This window comes from Chiloscyllium punctatum, chromosome 46 (assembly GCF_047496795.1).
Source record: "Chiloscyllium punctatum isolate Juve2018m chromosome 46, sChiPun1.3, whole genome shotgun sequence".
Taxonomy (NCBI): Eukaryota; Metazoa; Chordata; class Chondrichthyes; order Orectolobiformes; family Hemiscylliidae; genus Chiloscyllium; species Chiloscyllium punctatum.
In genome coordinates this window covers 55,223,116-55,245,921 of record NC_092784.1, presented here as the reverse complement: position 1 = coordinate 55,245,921, position 22,806 = coordinate 55,223,116, and the positions used below count along the sequence as shown (strand labels likewise).

At 43.5% G+C, this 22,806-nt stretch overlaps 1 protein-coding gene across 2 annotated transcripts in view; it reads left to right on the top strand.

Annotated features, from left to right (window-relative positions):
• Positions 1–22,806, top strand: part of rtbdn (retbindin) — a 57,315-nt gene that overhangs the window by 27,071 nt on the left and 7,438 nt on the right. For both annotated transcript variants that reach the window (XM_072564300.1, XM_072564299.1), the window contains exons 3-5: positions 14,290–14,377; positions 16,555–16,683; positions 19,283–19,394. In XM_072564300.1, the coding sequence (XP_072420401.1) occupies positions 14,290–14,377; positions 16,555–16,683; positions 19,283–19,394 (329 nt within the window). The remainder of the gene's footprint in view (positions 1–14,289; positions 14,378–16,554; positions 16,684–19,282; positions 19,395–22,806) is intronic.

Sequence of the window (22,806 nt, the reverse complement as noted above, 5' to 3'; positions counted from 1 at the left end):
AGAAAGATGGTTGGACAAGCCAGAGAACTATAGACTGGTGAGCCGGACATCGGTGGTGGGCAAATTGTTGAAAGGACTCCTGATGGACGGGATTTTAATGTACTTGGAAAGGCGAGGACTGATTAGGGATAGTCAACATGGCTTTGTGTGTGGGAAATCATGTCTCACAAACTTGATTGAGTTTGTTGAAGAAGTAACAAGAGGATTGATGAGGACAAATTGTGGTGCTCGTGATCTATATGGACTTCACTAAGTTGTTCGACAAGGTTTCCCAGGGGAGAATGGTTAGCAAAGTTAGATCTCATGAAATACAGGCAGAACTAGACATTTGGATACAGAACTGGCTCAAAGGTAGAAGACAGAGAGTGGTTGTGGAGGGCTGTTTTTCAGATTGGAGGCCTGTGGCCAGTGGAGTGCCACAAAGATCGGCGCTGGGTCCACTGCTTTTCATCATTTATATAAATGATTTGCATGTGAATATAGGAGGTATCGTTAGTAAGTTTGCAGGTACCACCAAAATTGGAGGTGTAGTGGACAGTGAAGAAGATTACCTCAGATTACAATGGGATCATGTTCAGGTAGGCCAGTGGGCTAAGAAGTGACAGTTTAATTTAGTTTAATGGAATTTAATTTATATAAATATGAGGTGCTGCATTTTGGAAAGGCAAATCAGGGCAGGACTTATACACTTAATGGTAAGGTCTTGGGGAGTGTTGCTAAACAAAGAGACCTTGGAGTGCAGGTTCATATTTCCTTACAAGTGGAGTTACAGGATAGTGAAGAATGCTTGCTTTTATGGGTCGGTACATTGAGTATAGGAGTAGGGAGGTCATGTTGTGGCTGTACAGGACATTGGTTAGGCCACTTTTGAAATACTGTGTGCAATTCTGGTCTCCCTATTATAGGAAGGACTTTGTAAACTTGAAAGGGTTCAGAAAAGATTTACAAGGATGTTGCCAGGTTTGGAGGGAGCTGCTGAATATACTGGGTTATTTTCCCTGACGCACCAGAGACTGAGGGGTGACCGTAACCAGGTTTATAAAATCATGAGGGGTATGGATAGTTTAAAAAGCCAAGGTCTTTTCATCATTTATTTAGGGAGTACAAAACTAGAGGGCATAAGTTTATGGTGAAAGGGGGAAGATTTAAAGGGACCTAAAGGGCAACTTCGCAGAGAGTGGTGCATGTATGGAATGAGCTGCCAGAGGAAGTGGTGGAGGCTGGTACAATTACAATATTTAAAATGCATCTGGGTGGTATATGAATAGGAAGGGATTAGGGGAATATGGGCCAAATGCTGGCAAAAGGGAGTAGATCAGTTTAGAATTCTGATCAGCATGGACAAGTTGTACCGAAGGGTCTGTTTCAGTGCTGTATATCTTTATGACTCTGTGACTCTGTTGAGATCAGTTCAAACTTGCCACTGGTACCTTAACTGTGATCAGTAACTCACTCCAGGGTCAGGTTTTTAACAAGAGTGTAAAAGCTTAAAAATGTGTTGCTGGAAAAGCGCAGCAGGTCAGGCAACATCAAAGGAGCAGGAGAATCAATATTTCGGGCATAAGCCCTTCTTCAGGAATCAAGAGTGGGCATGTAGCATGTATGGGGATGCAGTGGTTATGTTACTGGATGAGTAAACCAGAGAGCTGGGTCAATAATCCTGAATGTGGGAGTTAAGATACCACCATGGCAAGTTAAGAATTTTCATTTATTTAAAACAATATCTGGAAATAAAAAAAACTGACACCAGGGAAAAAAAGGCCAACATGTTCATTTAATACCTATTAAGGAAAAAAATGTAAAGAAAGATTGAACTGATCTGCTGTATATGTGAGTTGATTCCAGTCCCTCACCAATGTGCTTTGACCACCCTGTTCAGGTACCCTGTTTACCTCAGAGATATCAGCAATGGTTACAGCCCAAGAATGAGTATTTTTAAAAATGGGAATTTCAATCAGCGTTATATCTCACAATCATTACTTACTGTTTAATAATGGAGAGTGTGAATGTGTTGAGGCTTGACCAGGATAGGGTTGACTTTAGCTGTGATTTCCCTCAGTTAAATGATCTACAAATGACTAATCTGGAGTAGAGAATAATACACTGCCTGTAAGTGTAATGGGAGCAGATTCAGTGATAATTTTCAAAAGGGTAAATCCTTGAAAAGAATGTTTGTTGGGTTGTGGAGAGAAAGCAGGAGATTGGGACTAATTGAATAGCTTTTTCAAAGAGCCAGCACAGGCATATTGGAGCCAATGAGGTAAAAACAATGACTGCAGATGCTGGAAATCAGATTCTGGATTAGTGGTGCTGGAAGAGCACAGCAGTTCAGGCAGCATCCAAAGAGCTTCGAAATCGACGTTTCGGGCAAAAGCCCTTCATCAGGAATAAAGGCAGTGAGCCTGAAGCGTGGAGAGATAAGCTAAAGGAGGGTGGGGGTAGGGAGAAAGTAGCATAGAGTACAATGGGTGAGTGAGGGAGAGGATGAAGGTGATAGGTCAGGGAGGAGAGGGTGAAGTGGATTGGTGGAAAAGGAGATAGGCAGGTAGGACATGTCCGGACAAGTCATGGGGACAGTGCTGAGCTGCAAGTTTGGAACTAGGGTGAGGTGGGGGAAGGGGAAATGAGGAAACTGTTGAAGTCCTCATTGATGCCCTGGGGTTGAAGTGTTCCGAGGCAGAAGATGAGGTGTTCTTCCTCCAGGCATCTGGTGGTGAGGGAGCGGCGGTGAAGGAGGCCCAGGACCTCCATGTCCTCGGCAGAGTGGGAGGGGGAGTTGAAATGTTGGGCCACGGGGCGGTGTGGTTGATTGGTGCGGGTGTCCCGGAGATGTCCCCTAAAGCGCTCTGCTAGGAGGCGCCCAGTCTCCCCAATGTAGAGGAGACCGCATCGGGAGCATCTGCACAGCCACTAAATTATATTAGTGGATGTGCAGATGGCCTCCTTCTTTAGAGACCGCAATTTCCCTTCCCACATGGTTAAAGATGCCCTCCAACGCATCTCATCCACATCCCGCACCTCCACCCTCAGACCCCATTCCCGAACCGTAACAAGGACAGAACACCCCTGGTGCTCACCTTCCATCCTACCAACCTTCGCATAAACCAAATCATCCGCCGACATTTCCGCCACCTCCAAAAAGACCCTACCACCAGGGATATATTTCCCTCCCCACCCCTTTCCGCCTTCTGCAAAGACCGTTCCCTCCGTGACTACCTGGTCAGGTCCATGCCCCCCTACAACCCACCCTCCCATTCTGGCACTTTCCCCTGCCACCGCAGGAACTGTAAAACCTGCGCCCACATCTCCTCCCTCACCTCTATTCAAGGCCCTAAAGGAGCCTTCCAATCCATCAAAGTTTTACTTGCACATTCACTAATATCATTTATTGCTCCCGATGCGGTCTCCTCTACATTGGGGAGACTGGGCGCCTCCTAGCAGAGCGCTTTAGGGAACATCTCCGGGACACCCGCACCAATCAACCACACCGCCCCATGGCCCAACATTTCAACTCCCCCTCCCACTCTGCTGAGGACATGAAGGCCTAGTTTCAAACTTCCAGCTCAGCACTGTCCCCATGACTTGTCCAGACTTGTCCTACCTGCCTTTCTCCTTTTCCACCTATCCACTCACCCTCTCCTCCCTATCACCTTCATCCCCTCCCCCACTCACCCATTGTACTCTATGCTACTTTCTCCCCACCCCCACCCTCCTCGAGCTTATCTCTCCATGCTTCAGGGCTCACTGCCTTTATTCCTGATGAAGGGCTTTTGCCCAAAATGTCGATTTCGAAGCTCTTTGGATGCTGCCTGAACTGCTGTGTTCTTCTAGCACCACTAATCCAGAATATTGGAGCCAATGGCCTACTTCAATGTTGTAAGATGCCACTTAGTGAAAATTGGTAAAACAATGTAGAATAGCAGTAGACATTAAATTCTCCACTCCCAGAAGAATGGGATTTATTTTCATGTAAACAAGGATTTGCTGTTCAGAGGTTAGGTGCTTGAATTCCTTTAAGTGGAGATTAGTAGGCGAAAGCTCAAGATTAGCCGATATAGAGATTCAGGGGCCTCAGGGGTTTGGGAAACAAACATGGCAAAAGAAATCTGGACCTGCCGCTCACAAAACTAATAGACTTTAGTGTTAAATATTAAAGCCACTTGTGCACATTCACAGAATTCTTTTGTACTGTTGTTAGTGATTTGCAATAGAAGTGATTAGGCACCAGTTCCTTTAGATGCATGGCATGACAAAGCTTTTCACTGTGCCTCGGTACACGTGACAATAAATTCAAATCAATTCAATTCAATTCAGTATGAAAAATACCATACGGGATATGTCCAGCTGGACCATCTACCTTGTCCCATACTGTCACGATGTCTCATGCTTCACAGCTAACGGACTTTTTTTTAATAGATATTTTTGTTGAAAATTTAACATGTTTTTACAAGTTTACAAATAAAAAAAACACAAGTATTAACAGTGACATACAATTAAATCTTAAATGAATAATAACCAAAATCTATCAAACAGAAAAAAAGAGATACCAAGAGAAAAAAAAGACAAAACTCAACTAACTACTAATCTAACCTACAACTAACCAGAATGTATGATTAAATCTCTGACATTATTCAAGAAAAAAAACGAAGGATAACACAGAAATTGAGTAGTGAAATACATCTCGGAATGTGTTAACATCAGATCGTAACAAAACCCGTATTCGTGTTCGCCTCAATTAAATAAAAGCCCTTGTTAGGATGACCGAAATATCTGTATTTGTGTAATTCAAGAAGGGCTGCCATATTTTATGGAATAATTTGGTTTTATGGTGCACCATATTTGTAAGGAATATTCCATGATTATTCTGTGCCAGTTTGAAAGTCCACCAACCAGTTTACCAAAATATTTTTCCTTGCACAAAAAAAGAGAATGGAAAATAATCTCTTCCCGGTTGTAATTTCAAGTGTTCTTTATCCAATAAATGTGTCTCCTGTAGGAGAGCTATACCAACCCTTTCTTTCTTGAGGTTTGATAATATTTTCTTCCTTTTAATTGGTGAATTACTCCCCTTGACATTCCAGGTGCACCATTTATTTGACTGATTAACCATAATCATCCAGGCAAGTCCAAGACCATTGGGAGAAGAAACCCTATCTAAAACATCCCGAGCATAGAGCATATAAAATTCACAAAAATAAAGGCTCTTTAATACACTCACATCAATATAATAAAAAACTATTTCTAAATAAAAAAAACTTATTTAAACTAAGATTTTCCCCCTTGTTCCCAGGGGGCATCACTTCCTTTCCAAAAGCCCATCATATCCTCTCCCAACCAGTGCCCCACCCTTGACCCAGGCACCCCACGATATGATAAAGAAAATTCAAATATACTACAGAGCTAGAGTTAACAGTGTGTACCCTACCCCCCCTCCCCCTCCCCCACACCAACACCTGGATATATTTGGTAATGTTAATACCATGTATGAACATATATAATGATAAAATTACAGTCTCAGCAAATGATAATTAAATATCGTAATACAATATAACGGGAAAACAACCTCACTCCTAAAGACAGAGATAAAATATGATAAGGTAACCACCTCCCCTCACCTACATTAACTAGACCCCCCAGCCTATAAAGAGGAGAAAATCGCTAAGTGAAGAACAAATAAATAAAAACCTCTCCCCACCCCCCGGAGATAATATTAAACAGTAAGGTAATGAAAAGGAAAAAAAGGGGTAAACCTGGATGGGGGGAGGGCAAAACAACATTAATTAACTCTTACAATCTATCGAAGAGAGTCCAAAAATTCCATGGCCTACTCCAGCAATCCAAAGTTGTACACGGACCCTTCATGGCTAAAGCGTAGCATCACTGGGTAGCGCAAGGAGTAGAGTGTTCAAGTCCCTTAAACGCCTCTTCGCTTCGTCAAACGCCTTCCTCTTTTGGACCAAAGCTGGGGAAAAGTCCTGGAATAACATAATCTTGGATCTTTTATAAATCGTGGCTTGGGGATCTTTCCCAAGATTTCTGGAAGCTTCCAAGACCATCTGCCTCTCCTTGTAGCTACGCAGCCGGAACAGCACCGGGCAAGGGCGCTGGTTCAAGCCGGGCCCGCGTATTGCAACCCGGTAGGCCCATTCCACCCCTACAGATCCAGCCTCCAGAATTAACAGCTGTGGAAGCCACTGCTCGAGGAACGCTGTAAGCTGGCCTTCCTCTTCCCGTTCGGAAAGGCCCAGCAAAAGAATATTTTTTCAATGACCTTGAGAATCTAAGATTTTCTAAGGTCCAGACTCGCTCTTCGAGAGTCTGGACCCGATCCACAGCCGATTCTGCTATAGTCTCGGAGGTTGTGGCCTTTAACTCTGCCCCTCCAACTCGCCACTCGATTTCGTCGATGTCTCAGTCATGCTTTTGTAGCATGGCCGAGAGTGAATTCCATCTGCTCCGGGACTCTTCGATGAAGGTGTTGATCTTCGTGTCAAGTTTGGAGATTACTCCCACAAGGCTCGCCACTGTAAGTAAGTCCCCCGGGGCGGCTGTGGATGCCTCTGCTGCAGCTCGGGCGGGTGTGGGAGGGGTTCCTGCCTGCTAAGAACTGCGGGCTCCTTTCCCCCTAGTCATTTTTACAGGAGAATAGACTGTTTAAATTTAGTACTGAGCAACTAATTACATTAAGTAAAAACTATTTTAAATGATTTGGTAAGTGTAGTGGCCCACTTTGCCCAAGTCTTGGGAGGAGCACTATAGACTCAGACTTGCTGGGTCGCCGCCATCTTGGATCTCCCCAGCTGAGGGACACTTAACCCACTCTCACCTTTGTGTTAGAAGGTTTAGAGGTTCAAGTCCCAGTCCCCTGGGAACCTGAGCACATAATCTAGGCTGACACTGCTATTTCAGAATTTTGGGACATTTGCATTGTCTAAGACTTTGTCTTAAGATGAGACATTAAATCAGAGTTCAGACTATCCTCTCAGACACCCTTATCAGAACATTCAACAGGTGAGTTATCCATGGTGGCCTGGGCAATGTTGTTTCTCAAAAACATTTAATTATTTCATTTTTAAAAAATTATCTTGTCAGCGTTACATTGTGGAGAAAGTGAGGACCATAGATGCTGGAGAATCAGAAAGTGTGGCTCTGGAAAAACACAGCAGATCAAACAGCATCCGAGGAGCAGAAGCGTTGACGTTTCGGGCAAAAGCCCTTCATCAGGAATGTGGAGGAAGGATACTGAGAGATAAATAAGGGGGTAGGGATAGGGCTGGGGGGAAGGTAGCTGGGAAGGCGATAGGTGGAGGCAGGTGGGGGTTAATTGTGATAGGTCGGTAGGGAGGGTGGAGAGGATAGGTGGAAAAGAATATGGGCAAGTAGGACAGGTCAAGAAGGTATTGCCAAGTTGGAGGGTTGGATCTGGGATGAGATTGGGGGAGGAGAGATTTGGAAATCAGTGAGGTTGATGTTGATGCCATGTGGTTGAAGTGTCTCGAGGCAGAAGATGAGGTGTTCTTCCTCCAATTGTCAGGTGGCTTGGATTCGGCGGTGGAGGAGGCCCAGGACTTGTATGTCCTTGGGGGAGTGGGATGGGGAGTTGAAGCGAATGGCTACAGGGCAGTGGCGTTGTTTGGTTCGTATCTCCTGGAGATGTTCCCTGAAATGCTCCGCGAGTTGTGTCCTGTCTACCTGATGCAGAGGAGACCACATCAAGAGCAACAGACACAATAGAATGAGGCGGGAGGGTGTGCAGGAAAATCTCTGCCGGATGTGAAAAGATCCTTTGGAGGTGTGAATAGAGGTTTACACCTCTTGTGGCAGCAAGGGAAGATGCTGGGTGTGGTGGATGGTTGATGGGGGGCGTGGACCTAACGAGGGAGTGACAGAGGGAATGGTCTTTGCGGAATGTGGACAGAGGTGGGGAAAGAAATATATCTCTGGTGGTGGGGTCTGATTGTAGGTAGTGAAAATTTGGAGGAGTTTCCTTTGTATAAACTGGCTGCCACGTTCCCAACAGTGTGAGAGATTGACTACTTTTCAAAAGTATCTACTTGGCTGTAATGTATGTTAGGGACCCTGAGGGCGGGGAAGATGCTGGTAGATAACAAGTCTTTGTAAAAATTTGAACTTGTTGATCCTTTTGCCATAACATTCCCACAAAGCTCCATGTCATACTTGAAGGATACTTATTTTGACAGGACTTCTGCATAATCTACATCAGTGGTTTCCTACCTTTGCAGTGTCAAGGCACACTTCAATGAGACACACAATTCCACATAGCGCACACCTTTTTCAGTTGACTTGAAGCTAATGCGCATTGCCAAATCGGCACCGTATGTGGTGTTGGAAGTTATGCATGCAATCCTGTGGAAGCTTGTGCATTCCCAATTGGTAAGGGTGCCTGGTGTCTGCAGATAATAGATACCAAGGCTCCAGAGGAGAGGGGAGTTGAAGTGGGAGTGAGACTGCACAGATGCAGTCTCAGGTAAAACAGCGCTGCTTCCTGAAAATTTCAGGGCAATGTTCTTAGCTTTTCAAGTGCTGTGACACACCAGTTGAAAACTACTGTTCTCGCAAGCAAGTTTGTCAGCTATTCCTTTACAATAGCGAAAACTGCAAGATTACTGAGCTGAAATATAGGCAAGAACCCACATCATCTTTGGGAAGTGGCTCAGTAGTTAGTACTACTGCCTCACAGTCGCTAGGAACTTGGGTTCGATTCTACCCTCAGGTGACTATGTGGAGTTTGCAAGTTCTCCCCATGTATGCGTGGGCTTCCTCTGGGTGTTCTGGTTTCCTCCCACAGCGTAAGGTGTGTAGGTCAGGTGGATTGGCCATGGGAAATTGCCCATTGTGTCCGCGGATGTGCAGGTGAGGTGGATTAGCCAAAGGAAATGCAGGGTTACGGGAATAGGGTAGGGATGGGTTGGTGAGATGCTGTTTGGAGAGTTGGTGTGGACTCAGTGGGCCGAATGGCATGCTTCCACACTATACAGACTCTCAGATCTGCCTTTGTAGCATCAACTGTATGCTACTGATCTTGATTGGAGGGAAAAGGCGACCAATTTGAAATTCTTGAGAATAGAGTACGGACAAAGAATTTTGCAGTCCAATCTGGAAAAGATAAAACTCATTGAGACTGAACTGAGAGAGATTATCCAAAACTCTGGCACATGACATTGGCTGTTAACAACAGCAGGTAATAATGAGAGACACGCAGCAACCCCAATTGACTGGAACAAAAAAACAGGGGATGAAGGGCTTTTGCCCGAAACATTGATTTTCCTGCTCCTCGGATGCCGCCTGACCTGCTGTGTTTTTCCAGCACCACTCTGATCTAAACTCTGGTTTCCAGCATCTGCAGTCCTCACTTTTGCCTGGAACAAAAAAACTCCATGTTATGATCATCTGACCAGAGACCTTTGCAAGACATGATCACGTTGCCAATGGAACAGGGTTTCCAATTAGCTTATTTCTCATGGTGGCTGTTAATGACAACTCACTATGGAACTAACCTGTTAAGAGTGAGCTGATCTACACAGACCAAGCTCAGCTTGCCAATTTACACTTAACGCACTAATCCAGCCTGATCAGGGTGGATGTGACACTATTGAGCTGGGCAGACTTTTGAGGAGGTGGGGGAGAAGAAGAGTTAGGAGGATATCAGCCAATGATCTTAACTTGAACGATACCAGTCAAAAACAGCCTACCCTTCATTAGTAGCTCTGTGTGAAATGGGATCAGGTTTGATTGTAAGACCTCCCAAGATTGAAGAACCAGCCAACACTCAGTCTATGCTCACATATAGAGTGCCCATTGGGGTATAGTAGTATCAGAGAATTGGCAATGCTAGTGGCATAATATTGGTTAGAGACAAAAAGAAATCTGCAGATGCTGGAATCCAAGGTAGACAAGCAAAAGGCTGGAAAAACACAACAAGTGAAGCAGCATCAGGAGATGGAGAAGTCAATGTTTTGGGTGTAATCATAATATAGCAGACCAACTAAACACCCCCATCAGATCTAGTTGGCGTGTATAGATAACCACAGGTGGCCCCAAAGCAATTTTACAGTCAAGTACTTTAATGGAGTTGGCATCAATCATTGTAATGTAGGAAACTCCACAGCCCATTTGCACACCACAAGATCCCACAAACAGCAATACATTTGCTCAAGGTGACCTGTTTTTGGTGATGTTGGCACACAGGTAAACTTTAGCCTGGATAACATGTCAGGAGAGAAGAAAGGTAAAGGTTTGGAGTGAAAAAATGCACTTGATGTTACTGCTAGTCATGAGAGACTACATAAGGCATCAATGAAAATGTTTATAGTCAGTGTAATCGTCAGCTTCTGGCAATGAAATACATTGAAGTTGTTTTGGGGTACATGAGAATTACTCATTTTCTTCCAGTTTCATAACTCTTTGAAATCTCAATTGCTTTATAATCCTTGCATCAGCAGATAAATGTTTAGAAATCTGTACCTCACAGTAGTTGATCTCCAAAGTTGCTAATTTAGGGACAGAAAAGTGAGCCAGGATTTCCAGCTTCTGATCACCAGTTGAGTGACACTCTTGCTTCCCGAACACCATATGCATTTTGGGAGCTGGAAGAGGAAACACCTTACTAAACTACTGAGTTGTGGGCATATATTCTGTATTAATCTATCAGTCAAGAGAACACAGAAATAGCGAGTTTTGAGAAGATTTGTAGGTCAGGTTGAGGTTCTGGATGTAAGTTTGCTCGCTGAGCTGGAAGGTTCATTGTCAGACGTTTCGTCACCGGATGAAGCTTTGTCCGGAGGCCCAGTATGGTGACGAAATGTCTGAAAATGAACCCTCCAGCTCAGTGAGTAAACCTACATCCAAATTCCATGACTATGGACATTGACAGTAATTTTTGTATCAATTACTAAAGGTTGGACTCAAAAGTTTCAATCATTATGTAGTTACAGGAAGAGACGATTCAGCCCCTCAAGCCTCACTATTCAATTAGATCATGATTAATCAGTATATTAACTCCATTTACTTCCTTAGATCTGTACATTTGACTAACAAAAATCTATCAATCCCAGTGTGAAATTTTCCAACTAACCTCCAACCTAAACTGCTTTCTGAGTGATAGTATTGCCAATTTCCACTACCATGTATGTTTAGAAGGGCATACTAACACCAGTCTGAAACTCTAATTGTAAGGTTTAGTTACCACTTTATGCACTTTTCCATTAAAGCAAACAATTACTACTGATCTACCATGTCATAGAGTCCTAGTCATACAGATCCTTCAGTCCAACTAGTCCATGTGAACATAATCCAAAACTAAACTAGTCTCACCTGCCTGCCCCTGACACATATCCCTCCAAACCTTTCCTATTCAGGTAATTATCTGAGTGTCTTCTAAATGTTAGTTCCTTTTAAATAACTGCAAACATCTCAATGAGTTTCTGCCCATTACAGTGAATAGAAATCAGGCAGGAGAGGTGGCAAATTCCAGAGCATATATTTAATTATCCTGGACATCCTCTCAGACAGAAGTGTAAGTTTCTGGTTGGGCAGTACTTTGTTCAACATTCTCCCTTGATCGGTTCATAAAGACTCACCACTTCAAAGATTTGATCTGATCCCCAGTGTCATAGGATGAGAAGTTTAATCATGTGGATTGGACTATGAAAAAAAATTGTCATCTCTATGACTCTATGACTGAGTGGCTGGCGCTGTCACTGAACAGGAAAGTAGGCTCCAGTTTCTCTCCCAGCACACTGCCTGTCACAGCAGATTTCATCATGCAAAATCGCTGAAGGCCTCCCTCGGTTAATCAAAGCAGCATGTGCTACAATCTTTCTATTCACATCACTCAGCTATTTTCCTCAGCTTCTGCAAAACAAAAACCTGAACTGCCAAATCCTTGGCTGGCTGATCGTCACCTTCCTTGTGTATGCAGTAAAGGGAATCAAACAGTTCACCCTCACTCTCCATGGTACAAAACTAGAACTTCAGCAGGGACAAATGTTGTTTTTGCAGCTCTGGGACTTGGACTTGTATTCAATAATGAATGACACTGCATGTGTCCAAAGATAGTGCAGCTAATTTTGGTGCATTTGTCCAGCTCCCCAGGGACACCACCAAATGCTCCCATCCTGTGCACAAGCAATGAAAGAACAGAGTGAGTGAATGTGACATCTGGGAGCTGTGTCTCTATAACTACAGTTCCGTCCTCACAATCTGCTGTGGATGCAGAGACGGGTTTTAAGTCTTCAGCAGTGTATTTGTACCTGATGTGGTAGTGCTAATGGTAACATAAGAATGGTACTCATATAGTACCGAAAGATTTAATAAATTATCTTGAGAGCTCATGATATTTGCACATATTTCCATCACCGGTGTGGGCCATGCATGGGATAGGACTGTGACATATGGTTATAAACTGCAGCACACTGCCCTCAGCATGTCATGCTACAAGCAGCCCTAGTAAGGTGGAGACTAAGAACTTTTCTAACATTGGGTCACAGTGATGAGACCACAAGTATGCCTCCTTCACATATATCGCATACTAGCTGTGAGTCATAACCCGATATGTGTATAAACAACTGTTCAAAAGATTGGTCAAAGGAAAACTTGCAGACCCTTAGCTCATGGATGTCAGGGACTAAAAGGGACTTTTGTTAAGCAGTAAATAACATGGCATTCTGCCTCCATTTCGCAAACACATTAGCATTCAAGGTCATGCAACTTTGAGATGAGTGTGGGTTTCAGATGCTTTATTGTTCACTGGCAACTTGCCTGCAGGGTGACTTGCATCTATTTTGCCCACCTCTTTGACTTTTCACCCCTCCTCATGAGGCAGCACATTTTGTCAAATAGTAATAAATTCTCCCAGTACTATGTCCAAGCTGTCATCTTTTTTGTATGTAAAGCTAAATAATTATCAGCAAGCTATTCAACCACACGAGGCATCACATTCAAACTTGCTGTTCTCCTCATCCTGCAAGCATTTGACCAGGAATATTAAATGGTGCACGGGTGGCTTATTGCCCCCACCCTGTTTAGGGGAGGTATTCAGTCCCCAGTTAAAACCAATTGCCTGAGTAACCATCAGGGATTCAACTCTGGAGGAAAGATAACAAGGCAAGTTGACAAAATCTACTGAAATCAATCATAATTTCTTTTGCAACTATATTTTCAGAAGTGATCTTTAGTATTGGAATGAGGGCCAGGTGGATCTCATTGACTGCGGGGAACCCTGATTGGCCTGGGTTAAGAACCCCAATCAGGGAGCCCTGGCTGACAGGAGTCTCAGAGATTCTGCTCCTTCTAGGGACTGGCTCTGAGCTGGCTGGTCAGAGTCCATGTACTGTGCACGTGTAAATAAAGGGTGACTTGGTGACAGTATACCAGCCTGCGTGGAGTTTTCTTTTCAGGATCTTAATGCCAAATGTCATCAGGCACTAATGTCGCACTGATGCATACCTAAGAAATAGTCTGACAATGTAATGAGGTACACTTTTGGGGTAAAGTACAACAATCTTAACTCTGAAAGTGAACATAAACTGCTCTTCAACTGGAATGCATAATACTAACATTGGGTGCAAAAATGGAGAAGAGGAGTGCTCTATCTTAACTTTAATAAAAGTAATTTGGACACTGACCCCTTGCTCCCAAGAAGGAAGAAATAACCACCTTAAAATGTTGACATTGCTTAGTTATTGAAAATGCAGAAGGTTGTTTTAAAAAAAATACAATGGCTCAACTACAAACAGAAAATATAGCAGGAGACAGGAGCAGAAAAGTCTGAAAGGGGAAGTACAGATATTTTACTGGTTGCATTAGTGATTACTATAATTAAAAATAATAATGGAGAGGGGACATGGCTGAAAACTAGGGGAACTAGAGCAATGTTAACTGAGTTCACAGCAAATGACTGTATTTCAGCAGCAGTGTACAGATTCTAGTAGTATCCCTCTCGACTGTCCTGGTTTAATCAGGATGACCTGACTCTGTAAGCTAATTTCAGTCCTGTATTGGTGTTCCTTCTTCAAAACAACAGTCGCAGAGGTTTAAACACTACCCCAAGTTATAAGGTTGCTTGACCTACTGGGACTGGAGGTATAGAAGTGTAAAGAACGTTGACAGTTGCCAAATTGAGGGTTCTCACTAGCTGTAGGCCTATGTCACCAATTGCTAATGTGGCTAATGAATCAATCCTAGATGGTTTTAGTTACTTAAGTCAAACTGATATTCTTTGAATTTTAAGCGATTGGATACAACACATTCTATTTCCTTGAATTACAGATGCTTGCTGCACAGCGAACATAAAGGATAAAGTGAATACTTCACCAGAGGCTGTGTCCTGGAACCAATGTGGACGCTTGAGCACAAAGTTAGTACAACATTTGATTTTTAAAAAATCACTTTTCTTTATAGGCTGTTTTCAGTAGTCGCATGAAGTGGATGTGTACTGACTTGATCTTTGTGTTGACCAAAGGAAAGGATAATTAATTGGAGAATGGAGCCTTTTGAGAGAGAGAGAAGAGCAGGTCCAAGACTAGTATTTTAAATTTAAATAGGAGCAATTGAGAAGACTGGCTAAACTGAACGAGCAAATTAGGACGGTGGCTCGGTGGTTAGCACTGCTGCCTCACAGCACCAGGGTCCCAGGTTTGATTCCAGCCTCGGGCGACTGTCTGTGTGGAGTTTGCACATTCTCCCCGTGTCTGTGTGGGTTTCCTCCGGGTGGTCTGGTTTCCTCCCACAGTCCAAAGATGTGCAGTTCAGGTGAATTGACGACACTAAATTGCCCATAGTGTTAGGTGCATTAGTCAGAGGGGAATGGGTCTGGGTGGGTTACTCTTCGGAGGGTCAGTGTGGACTGGTTGGGCCGAAGGGCCTGTTTCTATATATAATATATAGTTAATAGAGAAGCAACCAGCAGCCATTTGAGGGGATATTTCAGAATTAACAGAACAGCTACATTCCCTTGATAAAGAAAAAGTTAGATTTTTTTTTCACTTTAAGCTTTTTATTATGATTATGGGCAGCAGTAGTGCAGTGATCATGCCACAGAACTGATAATCTAGAACCCCAGGCATGTTCTGGGGACATGGGTTTGAATCCCAAGGTAGCAGATGGTGAAGTCTGAATTAACAAAATCTGGAATTAAATACTGGCCTGATGGTGACCTCATAACCACTGTCAAATATCATTTTTTTAAAAAGTACCTGGTTCAGTAAGGTCCATTTGAAGGAAGGAAATCTGTCATCCTTAAAATTGGCTTGGCCTATATGTGACTCTAGAGCCATAGAAATATGGTTGACTCTTAACTACCCACTGAAATGGGCTACCACACTACTCAATTGTATCAAATTGCTGCAAAGGCTGAAGAAAGGAAAGAAACTAGACATATCATTTGGCATCAAACAAAGCAGCAGAAATAACAATGGCAAACCCAGCCCTGTCAACGCTGCAAAGTCCTCTCAGTTGCATCTACGGTTTTGCGCCAGAATTTAAGAGAATTGTCACAAAGACTAGTCAAGCAACAGGGTGAAAGTCATTCTCACAGAAAAGTACTCTATTCCCAATGGCCCAGATATCACCATCGCTACCCCTAGTACTTCTTGTCACACTGTCAAAACAGACCAAGCAGATCTGGCAGTCCGTGATGTACTTTTTCGGTGTGACTTGCCCTGGTAGTTCTTGACATTGATTCCAGAACACACGAAGTCTCATAGCTTCAAGTTTAACATGGACAAGGAAACCTCCTGCCAATTATCACCTACTGAACCTCCTTGAGTGATGAATCAATAATCCTCCATGTTGAACAGCACTTGGAGGAACTACTGAGGGTGACAACAGGACACGGACTTGAATGTCTGTCATCAAGAATAGCTCAGTAGCACCACTACAGGTGGAACTGCTCGAGCCCTAAAGGTCACAGCTGCTAGATAGGGTCAGCTTTTCGTGATATGGGAAAAGCAAGAGGATAAAAGCAATCTGCCTGTTGCAGGTGCATTTTTCTGTGACAGTATCAATTCATTGCAGAAACTAACTCCCATTTTCTCAATGGGGACACATGGCACCATTTGACAACAAGCTTACCAACACGTGTGGTGTGACAGGAATTTGTGATATCATTCAAATTACATTTAGGTAAAGAATAACTCCTGGAAACTCCATGGTTAACCCAAAGAAAGTGAGGAGCCACGCCCAATGAATAGTCTGAACCAAGGCTATTTATACAAACTAGAAGGTCCCGAGTTTGATTGTCTTGTCTGAGTTTCATTGAGTAGTCTTAGTTACAGCAGAAATTGATGAACACAGCGCTTCAAATAACCACAGTGCCCTGAGCTGTAAAAGAGAGAAATCAGCCATGATTTCAGTGACTCCTGCTGTAACTGCATGGCTGAACATGGACCGCTTTGGGGCATATGGAAAATTGCTCTTGCCAGCAGAACCAAAGGGAGGAAAAAGAAAAATGATTGGGTATTCTATGCCTCAAGGTTTTACTGATATAAAGGAAAGCACTGTCACAGTGCATTAATAAATTTCTTTTCTCTCTAGGTGCGAGCAATTCTTCAGCCAGTTGTCGTGTTTCTATCGCTGCTCCCCAGATGTTACAATTTGGGCAAGCCCAAGGCATTCCAATTCTCTTCTGAATGTACCTCTCTGTCAGGGCTTTTGTGACCAATGGTAAGTACAATAATGCTCCTCCAGCTACTTAAGGACTGAACAATTCATATTTGAATATACTGGGCACATACACAAGTGGCATGGTGAATCACAACATCCTTTCACTCAAGCGTCTGCGTTTAGACAGAATCCTTCATCATTGTTACCTGTAAGAATCAACACAAAGCAAAACATCTCTAGGTACTTCACAAGAATGTCATCAAACAAATGTTTTTCTTTAAATTAAGGAGATGTAAGTGTTGTTGTCAAGGTGAAAGCTCATTTTTAAGTGCCCCTTATGAACATGATGATGAGCTTCCACCTTGAATCACTGCAGTCAATGTGGTGAAAGTACACTAAGAAGTGTTGCTAGGGAAGAAGTTCAAAGATATTGAATCAATGCCAGTGAAGGAACAGCATCGTAATTCCAAAGGTATATTAGGACAAATTGGGCAATCGTATAGTTTTTAAGTACTGTCTCAAAGGATGAAAGAGTAGTGAGGAGACTTGGTGAGGGAATTTCAGAGCTTGGGACCTAGGAAACAGAAGGCATGACAAGCAATGATTGGATGAGGAAATAAGGAATGTACATGATTGAGAATGAACCCATTATCGTCTCTTCTGTCTCTATCTACTTACCAATTACAAACATATATCACTGGATTACATTTAGGCAGACTCCACTTCTCTCCATAAAATTGCTCACCTTTCAGCTCAAGTGATCTAAGTGTCAAGTGTCAGAAGGTTGTTCCACAGTTGGAGGGGGGGGGGTCTTCTGTTCATGGTATAAGTGTTGACCCGGCCTTCAAATGACCATACTTGCTGCAAGACCAGTGATGATGATTACCAAAGGGATGATTTTCTGATTTTTGCCATCCTTAAGCCAAGGTCAGTTTACTGTCCCAATGCTCGCCCATAGAGATCAATTAAACCCACTTAGGCCAGGGGCTAAGTTGAATATATTCTTGGTCTTGAGACTCCACTACTCCTTTGATAGAGTTGGTGAGATATCAGAAGAGTGATGAGACAGAACTAATTTCCAGTTCTGAAAATGCAGCAGACTCTCAGTTTGCAACCAGGCCAAAGATAACATTTTGCAGTGGATTCTACCAAATTTCTGTCTCCAGAAACATCTTCAAAAAGTAATAACCTGATGGAAAACTCTGTGCCTGGGTTATTTTATCAGCAATGGTAGCTATAAAAATCAGACAAGAGCAACTCACAGAGGGAACTGCTCCTATCCCTCCCACTCTCGTTATACACTGGTGGGTGAATGAAATGACTGTTGTGAAACCAAACCAAGGTGAACAGAAACCACAAATGCTTTAGTCATTGATCTCAACTTGAGGGCTAATGGGCAGTGGGGCATTACCAGTGACTTAGTCTTGCAGAAGAAGGGAAAATAGTCATGTATGATGATTCCTGCTTGGCTTGTATTGACATTTACTGCTGTGTGCAGATTATGCTTTTTTTAATACAATCATAGACACGGTGCAGAGAGTAGCTATTTGGCCACTGTGCCTCTGTCATTTCATTGAAAAGGTTCTTCAACCAGTCCCAGTAAACTCAGGTCTTGAGAATAGTGAGTGAGGGAGTATAAGGGGTGGTGGAGATCCATACGTGCTTCTCCTTTAATCTGAAAATGTGAATTTTTTTTCAAGTAATGATCTACCCTTGAATCTGCTTCCACTATCCTTTCAGGCAGTGCAATGCTACTACCTCCCCCCGCCCCCACTGTTGTCTCTGGTTCTTTTGCCATTTATCTTGAAGCTTGTGGTGCCATTCACCCATTGCAGGTGAAAGAGTCTGACTTCTTCCCATAGCCAAACATTTTGTCAGCACAAGAACAGCAATTTGGCCAAACTACAAGGAACACTGGGCACATATAGATTCATTACTGTATTCCTGATGAAGGGCTTTTGCCCAAAAAATTGATTTTACTGCTCCTCGAATGCTGCCTGAACTGCTGTGCTTTTCCAGCACCACTAATCCAGACACATAGATTCATGCAGTTCCATATCAATAGAAGTGATGGGAAAGGAGGAACCTTGAGCTTAGAGAAGTCTCTGTGGCGCAATTGGTCAGCACTTTCCGCTGTTAACCAAAAGGTTGGTGGTTCGAGACCACTCAGGGATGGAGCAATTGCTTTAGGGTGGCACGGTGGCTCAGTGGTTAGCACTGCTGCCTCACAGCACCAAGGACCCAGGTTCAACTCCAGCCTTGGGTGACTGTCTGCTTGGGTTTCCTCCGGGTGCTCCAGTTTCTTCCCACAGTCCAAAGATGAGCAGGTCAGGTGAATTGGCCAAGCTAAATTGTCTGTAGTATGAGGTCAGAGGGAAATGGTCTGGGTGGATTACTCTTCGGAGGGTCGGTGTGGACTTGTTGGACCAAAGGGCCTGTTTCCACATTGTAGGGAATCTAATCTAAACATTCACCAGTGAAGTAGTTTTATGATTGCTTACTCAATAAAAAAATTGTTAAAGCAGGATCGCTGGGTCACATGCCAAAACAAGTCAGCGCAATAGATACTGTTAAACTCATTCATTTCTAAACCAGCTTTTAATGGGAGTACTGGTGGTGATTATGGCTATTCTCAAGCAGTTCCATTTTCCCTCGACAGGTACAAAGCATGTGAGAATGATCAGACCTGCGTTCGGGACTGGAATGCAGGTTTGAAAGGGTCAAATCGTACTCGGGGCATCTGCACCTCGGACTGTATTCCTTTCACTAAGGTAGGAACAGTGGTGAGGTTACAGCTGCTAGTGCAGCTCCAACAACAAAGACTGAAACGATGGTGAAATTAACATAATACTACTCTCCTATTGGCTTGATCGGCAGTATCAGAATGTTGAGGCCCACACCTGGTAATCTGATAGAATTTCAGAGCAATTGGCTCATCTGATGAGTTGTTCCAAACAAATCATGCACCGCACTGTTGTGGGATCTTGCTATGCAGAAAAAAAATGACCTGCAAAGCAGTGAACATGCCTCAGTGCGATTTGGCACATTCGGAAGGTAGTGCAACAGATTCTGGAAGGCAGAGGTGGAATCCTGCTTTTCATTTTCTTCCCAGGATGAAAAATGTTTTGCTGCAACAGTAGCTCAAGAGCGACAGGACTCCCACCAATGATCGCAGTCCCCCTCCACAGCCAAGCTTGCAGAGTTGGAGCAGAAGCGCCAGCCTTCCCCCCAAAGAAGAAGGCAGGCCGGCAAAGTTGGACTCAATTGCCTCCAGCTATGCTAAAGCAGCTTGTCAGTTCATTCATCATGGAGAAGCAACTATATTCGGGGCTTGAGAATGGCGAGTGGGGGAGTGGAGGGGGCGGTGGAGATCCATAGAAAATAAGAAGTGATTTTAAAAAAAAGTCTTCATTGTTCACTCAAATGCCTGTGAATTGTAAGGCGTGAGTTTAAAATTGTCTAGAAAGCTCTGTCAGATCTCATTTTCAACTGAGACACCAGAGGATTGAGACCCCAACACCCCTTCCGCTGCTTCAGGTCAATGATTCGTGAAGACACATTGCACTTAACGTCACCGAACAACGCAGGGAACATATCATCTTAATCGATTTGATGTGGAGTATCGCAGATGGCAAGGCCCAGAGCAGCTCTTGAAGAAGGACAGTGTATCTCAAGTAGTTTAATCTTCCTCAGATTATAATCATTAAAACCTCAAGAGTGACGGAATTTTAGAAACAGGAAAGGTGGCTGCTGAAGCAGGAAATATACTTTAAGAAGCAATTACAGCCAACTCTTCATGCAAATAATCTGACTGTTTCCAGTCGTATTTCAGCATTAGCTTCTCATTTTACGCTCTCATTTACATTGATCTTGTAACCAGACATAAGACTCTCTTTTCTCAAGCATGAAATGCCTTTGCATTATTTATAAAAGCAAATTACTGCAGATGCTAGAATCTGAAACCAAAAGAGAAAATGCTGGAAAATCTCAGCAGATCTGGCAGCATCTGTAAGGAGAGAAAAGAGCTGACGTTTTGAGTCTAACTGACCCTTTGAGTCTAACTGACCCTGTCGATGACTATTTCGGTGCAGCTTCATGCTCTCATCCTGACCTGAAAAAATTCATAAACTTTGCTTCCAGTTTCCATCCCTCCATCACCTTCACCTGGTCCATCTCTGACACTTGCCTTCCTTTTCTTGACCTTTCTGATTCCATTTCCGGCAATAGTCTATCCACTAATATCCATTACAAGCCCCACTGACTCCCACAGCTATCTGGACTACAGCTCTTCTCACCCTACGTCCTGTAAGGACTGTATCCCTTTCTCTCAGCTCCTTTGCATCTGCCGCATTTGTTCCGATGAGGCTACTTTCCAGAGTGGTGCTCTAAATATGTGCTCCTTCTTCTCCAACCTACAATTGTTGACAGGGCTCTCGACAGCGTGCGGTCTATTTCCTGTGCCCAGACCCTCACCCGCTCCCTCCCCTCCCAGAACAAGGATAGGGTCCTTCTTGTTCCCTCCTTTCACCCCACCAGCCTTCACATACAAAGAATAATCCTCCGCCATTTTCACCAACACCAACACGACACCACCACTAAATACATCTTCCCTTCCCTCCCCCAGTCAGCATTCTGCAGAGATCGTTCCCTCAGGAACAACCTAGTCCACTCCTCCATCACACTTAACATCTCTCCTATCACATACGGCACCTTCCAATGCAATCGCAGAAGGTGCAACACCTGCCCCTTTTCCTCTTCCATGCTCACCATCCAAGGCCCCAAACACTCATTTCAGATTAAGCAGTGTTTCACTTGTACCTCTTTCAATTTGGTCTATTGCATTCGTTGCTCCCAATGTGGTATCCTCTATATCGGAGAGACAAAACGCCGACTGGGTGATCGCTTTGCTAAGCACCTTCGGTCTGTACGCAATCAGGTCCCGGACCTTCCTGTGGCTTGCCACTTCAACACCCAATCCTGCTCCCATGCCCACATGTCTGTCCTTGGCCTGCTGCAATGTTCCAGTGAAGCTCAACACAAACTGGAGGAACAGCATCTCATCTTCCGATGAGGCACATTACAGCCTGCCGGTCTCAACATTGAATTTAACAACTTCAGATGATTATCCCATCTCGACCCCTCAGTTTTCATTCTGCTCCGTAATTTTATTTCATTTATTTTACTTATCATATTAATTTTTTTTATACTGTTCTGTACCTCTTATTTCTTGGTTGTCTCTCTTTCTCTCACTCCCCACTCTCTCATCACCTTTTTCCTCTCCTCTTCCCCTTTGCTACCCTTCTCCCCTGTTTTTCATTTTGCCTCTGCTTCACCCATCCCCCCCCATATTTTGTCACATAGCACTGGCTTCAGCCTTGGTCATTCACAGCTCCTATCTCCCTATAATCTCTCTATGCACTGTCATTATCACCTCTACATTGCTATCTTTGCTTCTGGAGCCATGACTCACCTTCTCTCAGCCTAGTATAAATACCTCCCTATTTCTCCCTTTTTTTTAGCTTTGACAAGGGGTCAGTTATACTCGAAATGTCAGCTCTTTTCCCTCCTTACAGATGCTGCCAGACCTGCTGAGATTTTCCAGCATTTTCTCTTTTTGGTTGCATTATTTATAGACTGCTAAAGTATTTCCATGAAACAAAAACAGAAATTGCTGGGGAAGCTCGGCAAGTCTGGCAGCATGTCGAGAAAGCAGGGTTAATGGTTCAAGTCCAGTGACCCTTCTTCAGAGCTGAAGGTGCTGCCAGACCAACTGAATTTCTCCTGCAGTTTCTGGTTTTGTTTCAGATCTTTAGCATCCATAGTTATTTGTTTTATTAAAGAATTGCCATGGTTGCTAAAGTAGCACCTCTTTGTCTGTTGCTGCTATTTCTCATTTTTGGCAACTCCGGTGTTTTTTCAAACGATAAGTCTACCCAACACAAGAGCTGTACTGAGAGCAACAGAACCATTTGAGAGACTTATTGGGTTCGGATTATTTTGATAGTTTAGCCAACAGAGCAGATTAGAAACATAGAAACAGCTTAGAGGGAACCATTTGTTCCATTATGTTTGTGCTGGCTAGCAGTAGTGCAATCCAGCTCAGTTTTACTTTCAGCTCTCATTGTGTAGACCTGCGAGGCATGATCTAAGCATTTTTAAAAAATGTGATGAGGACTTCTGCTT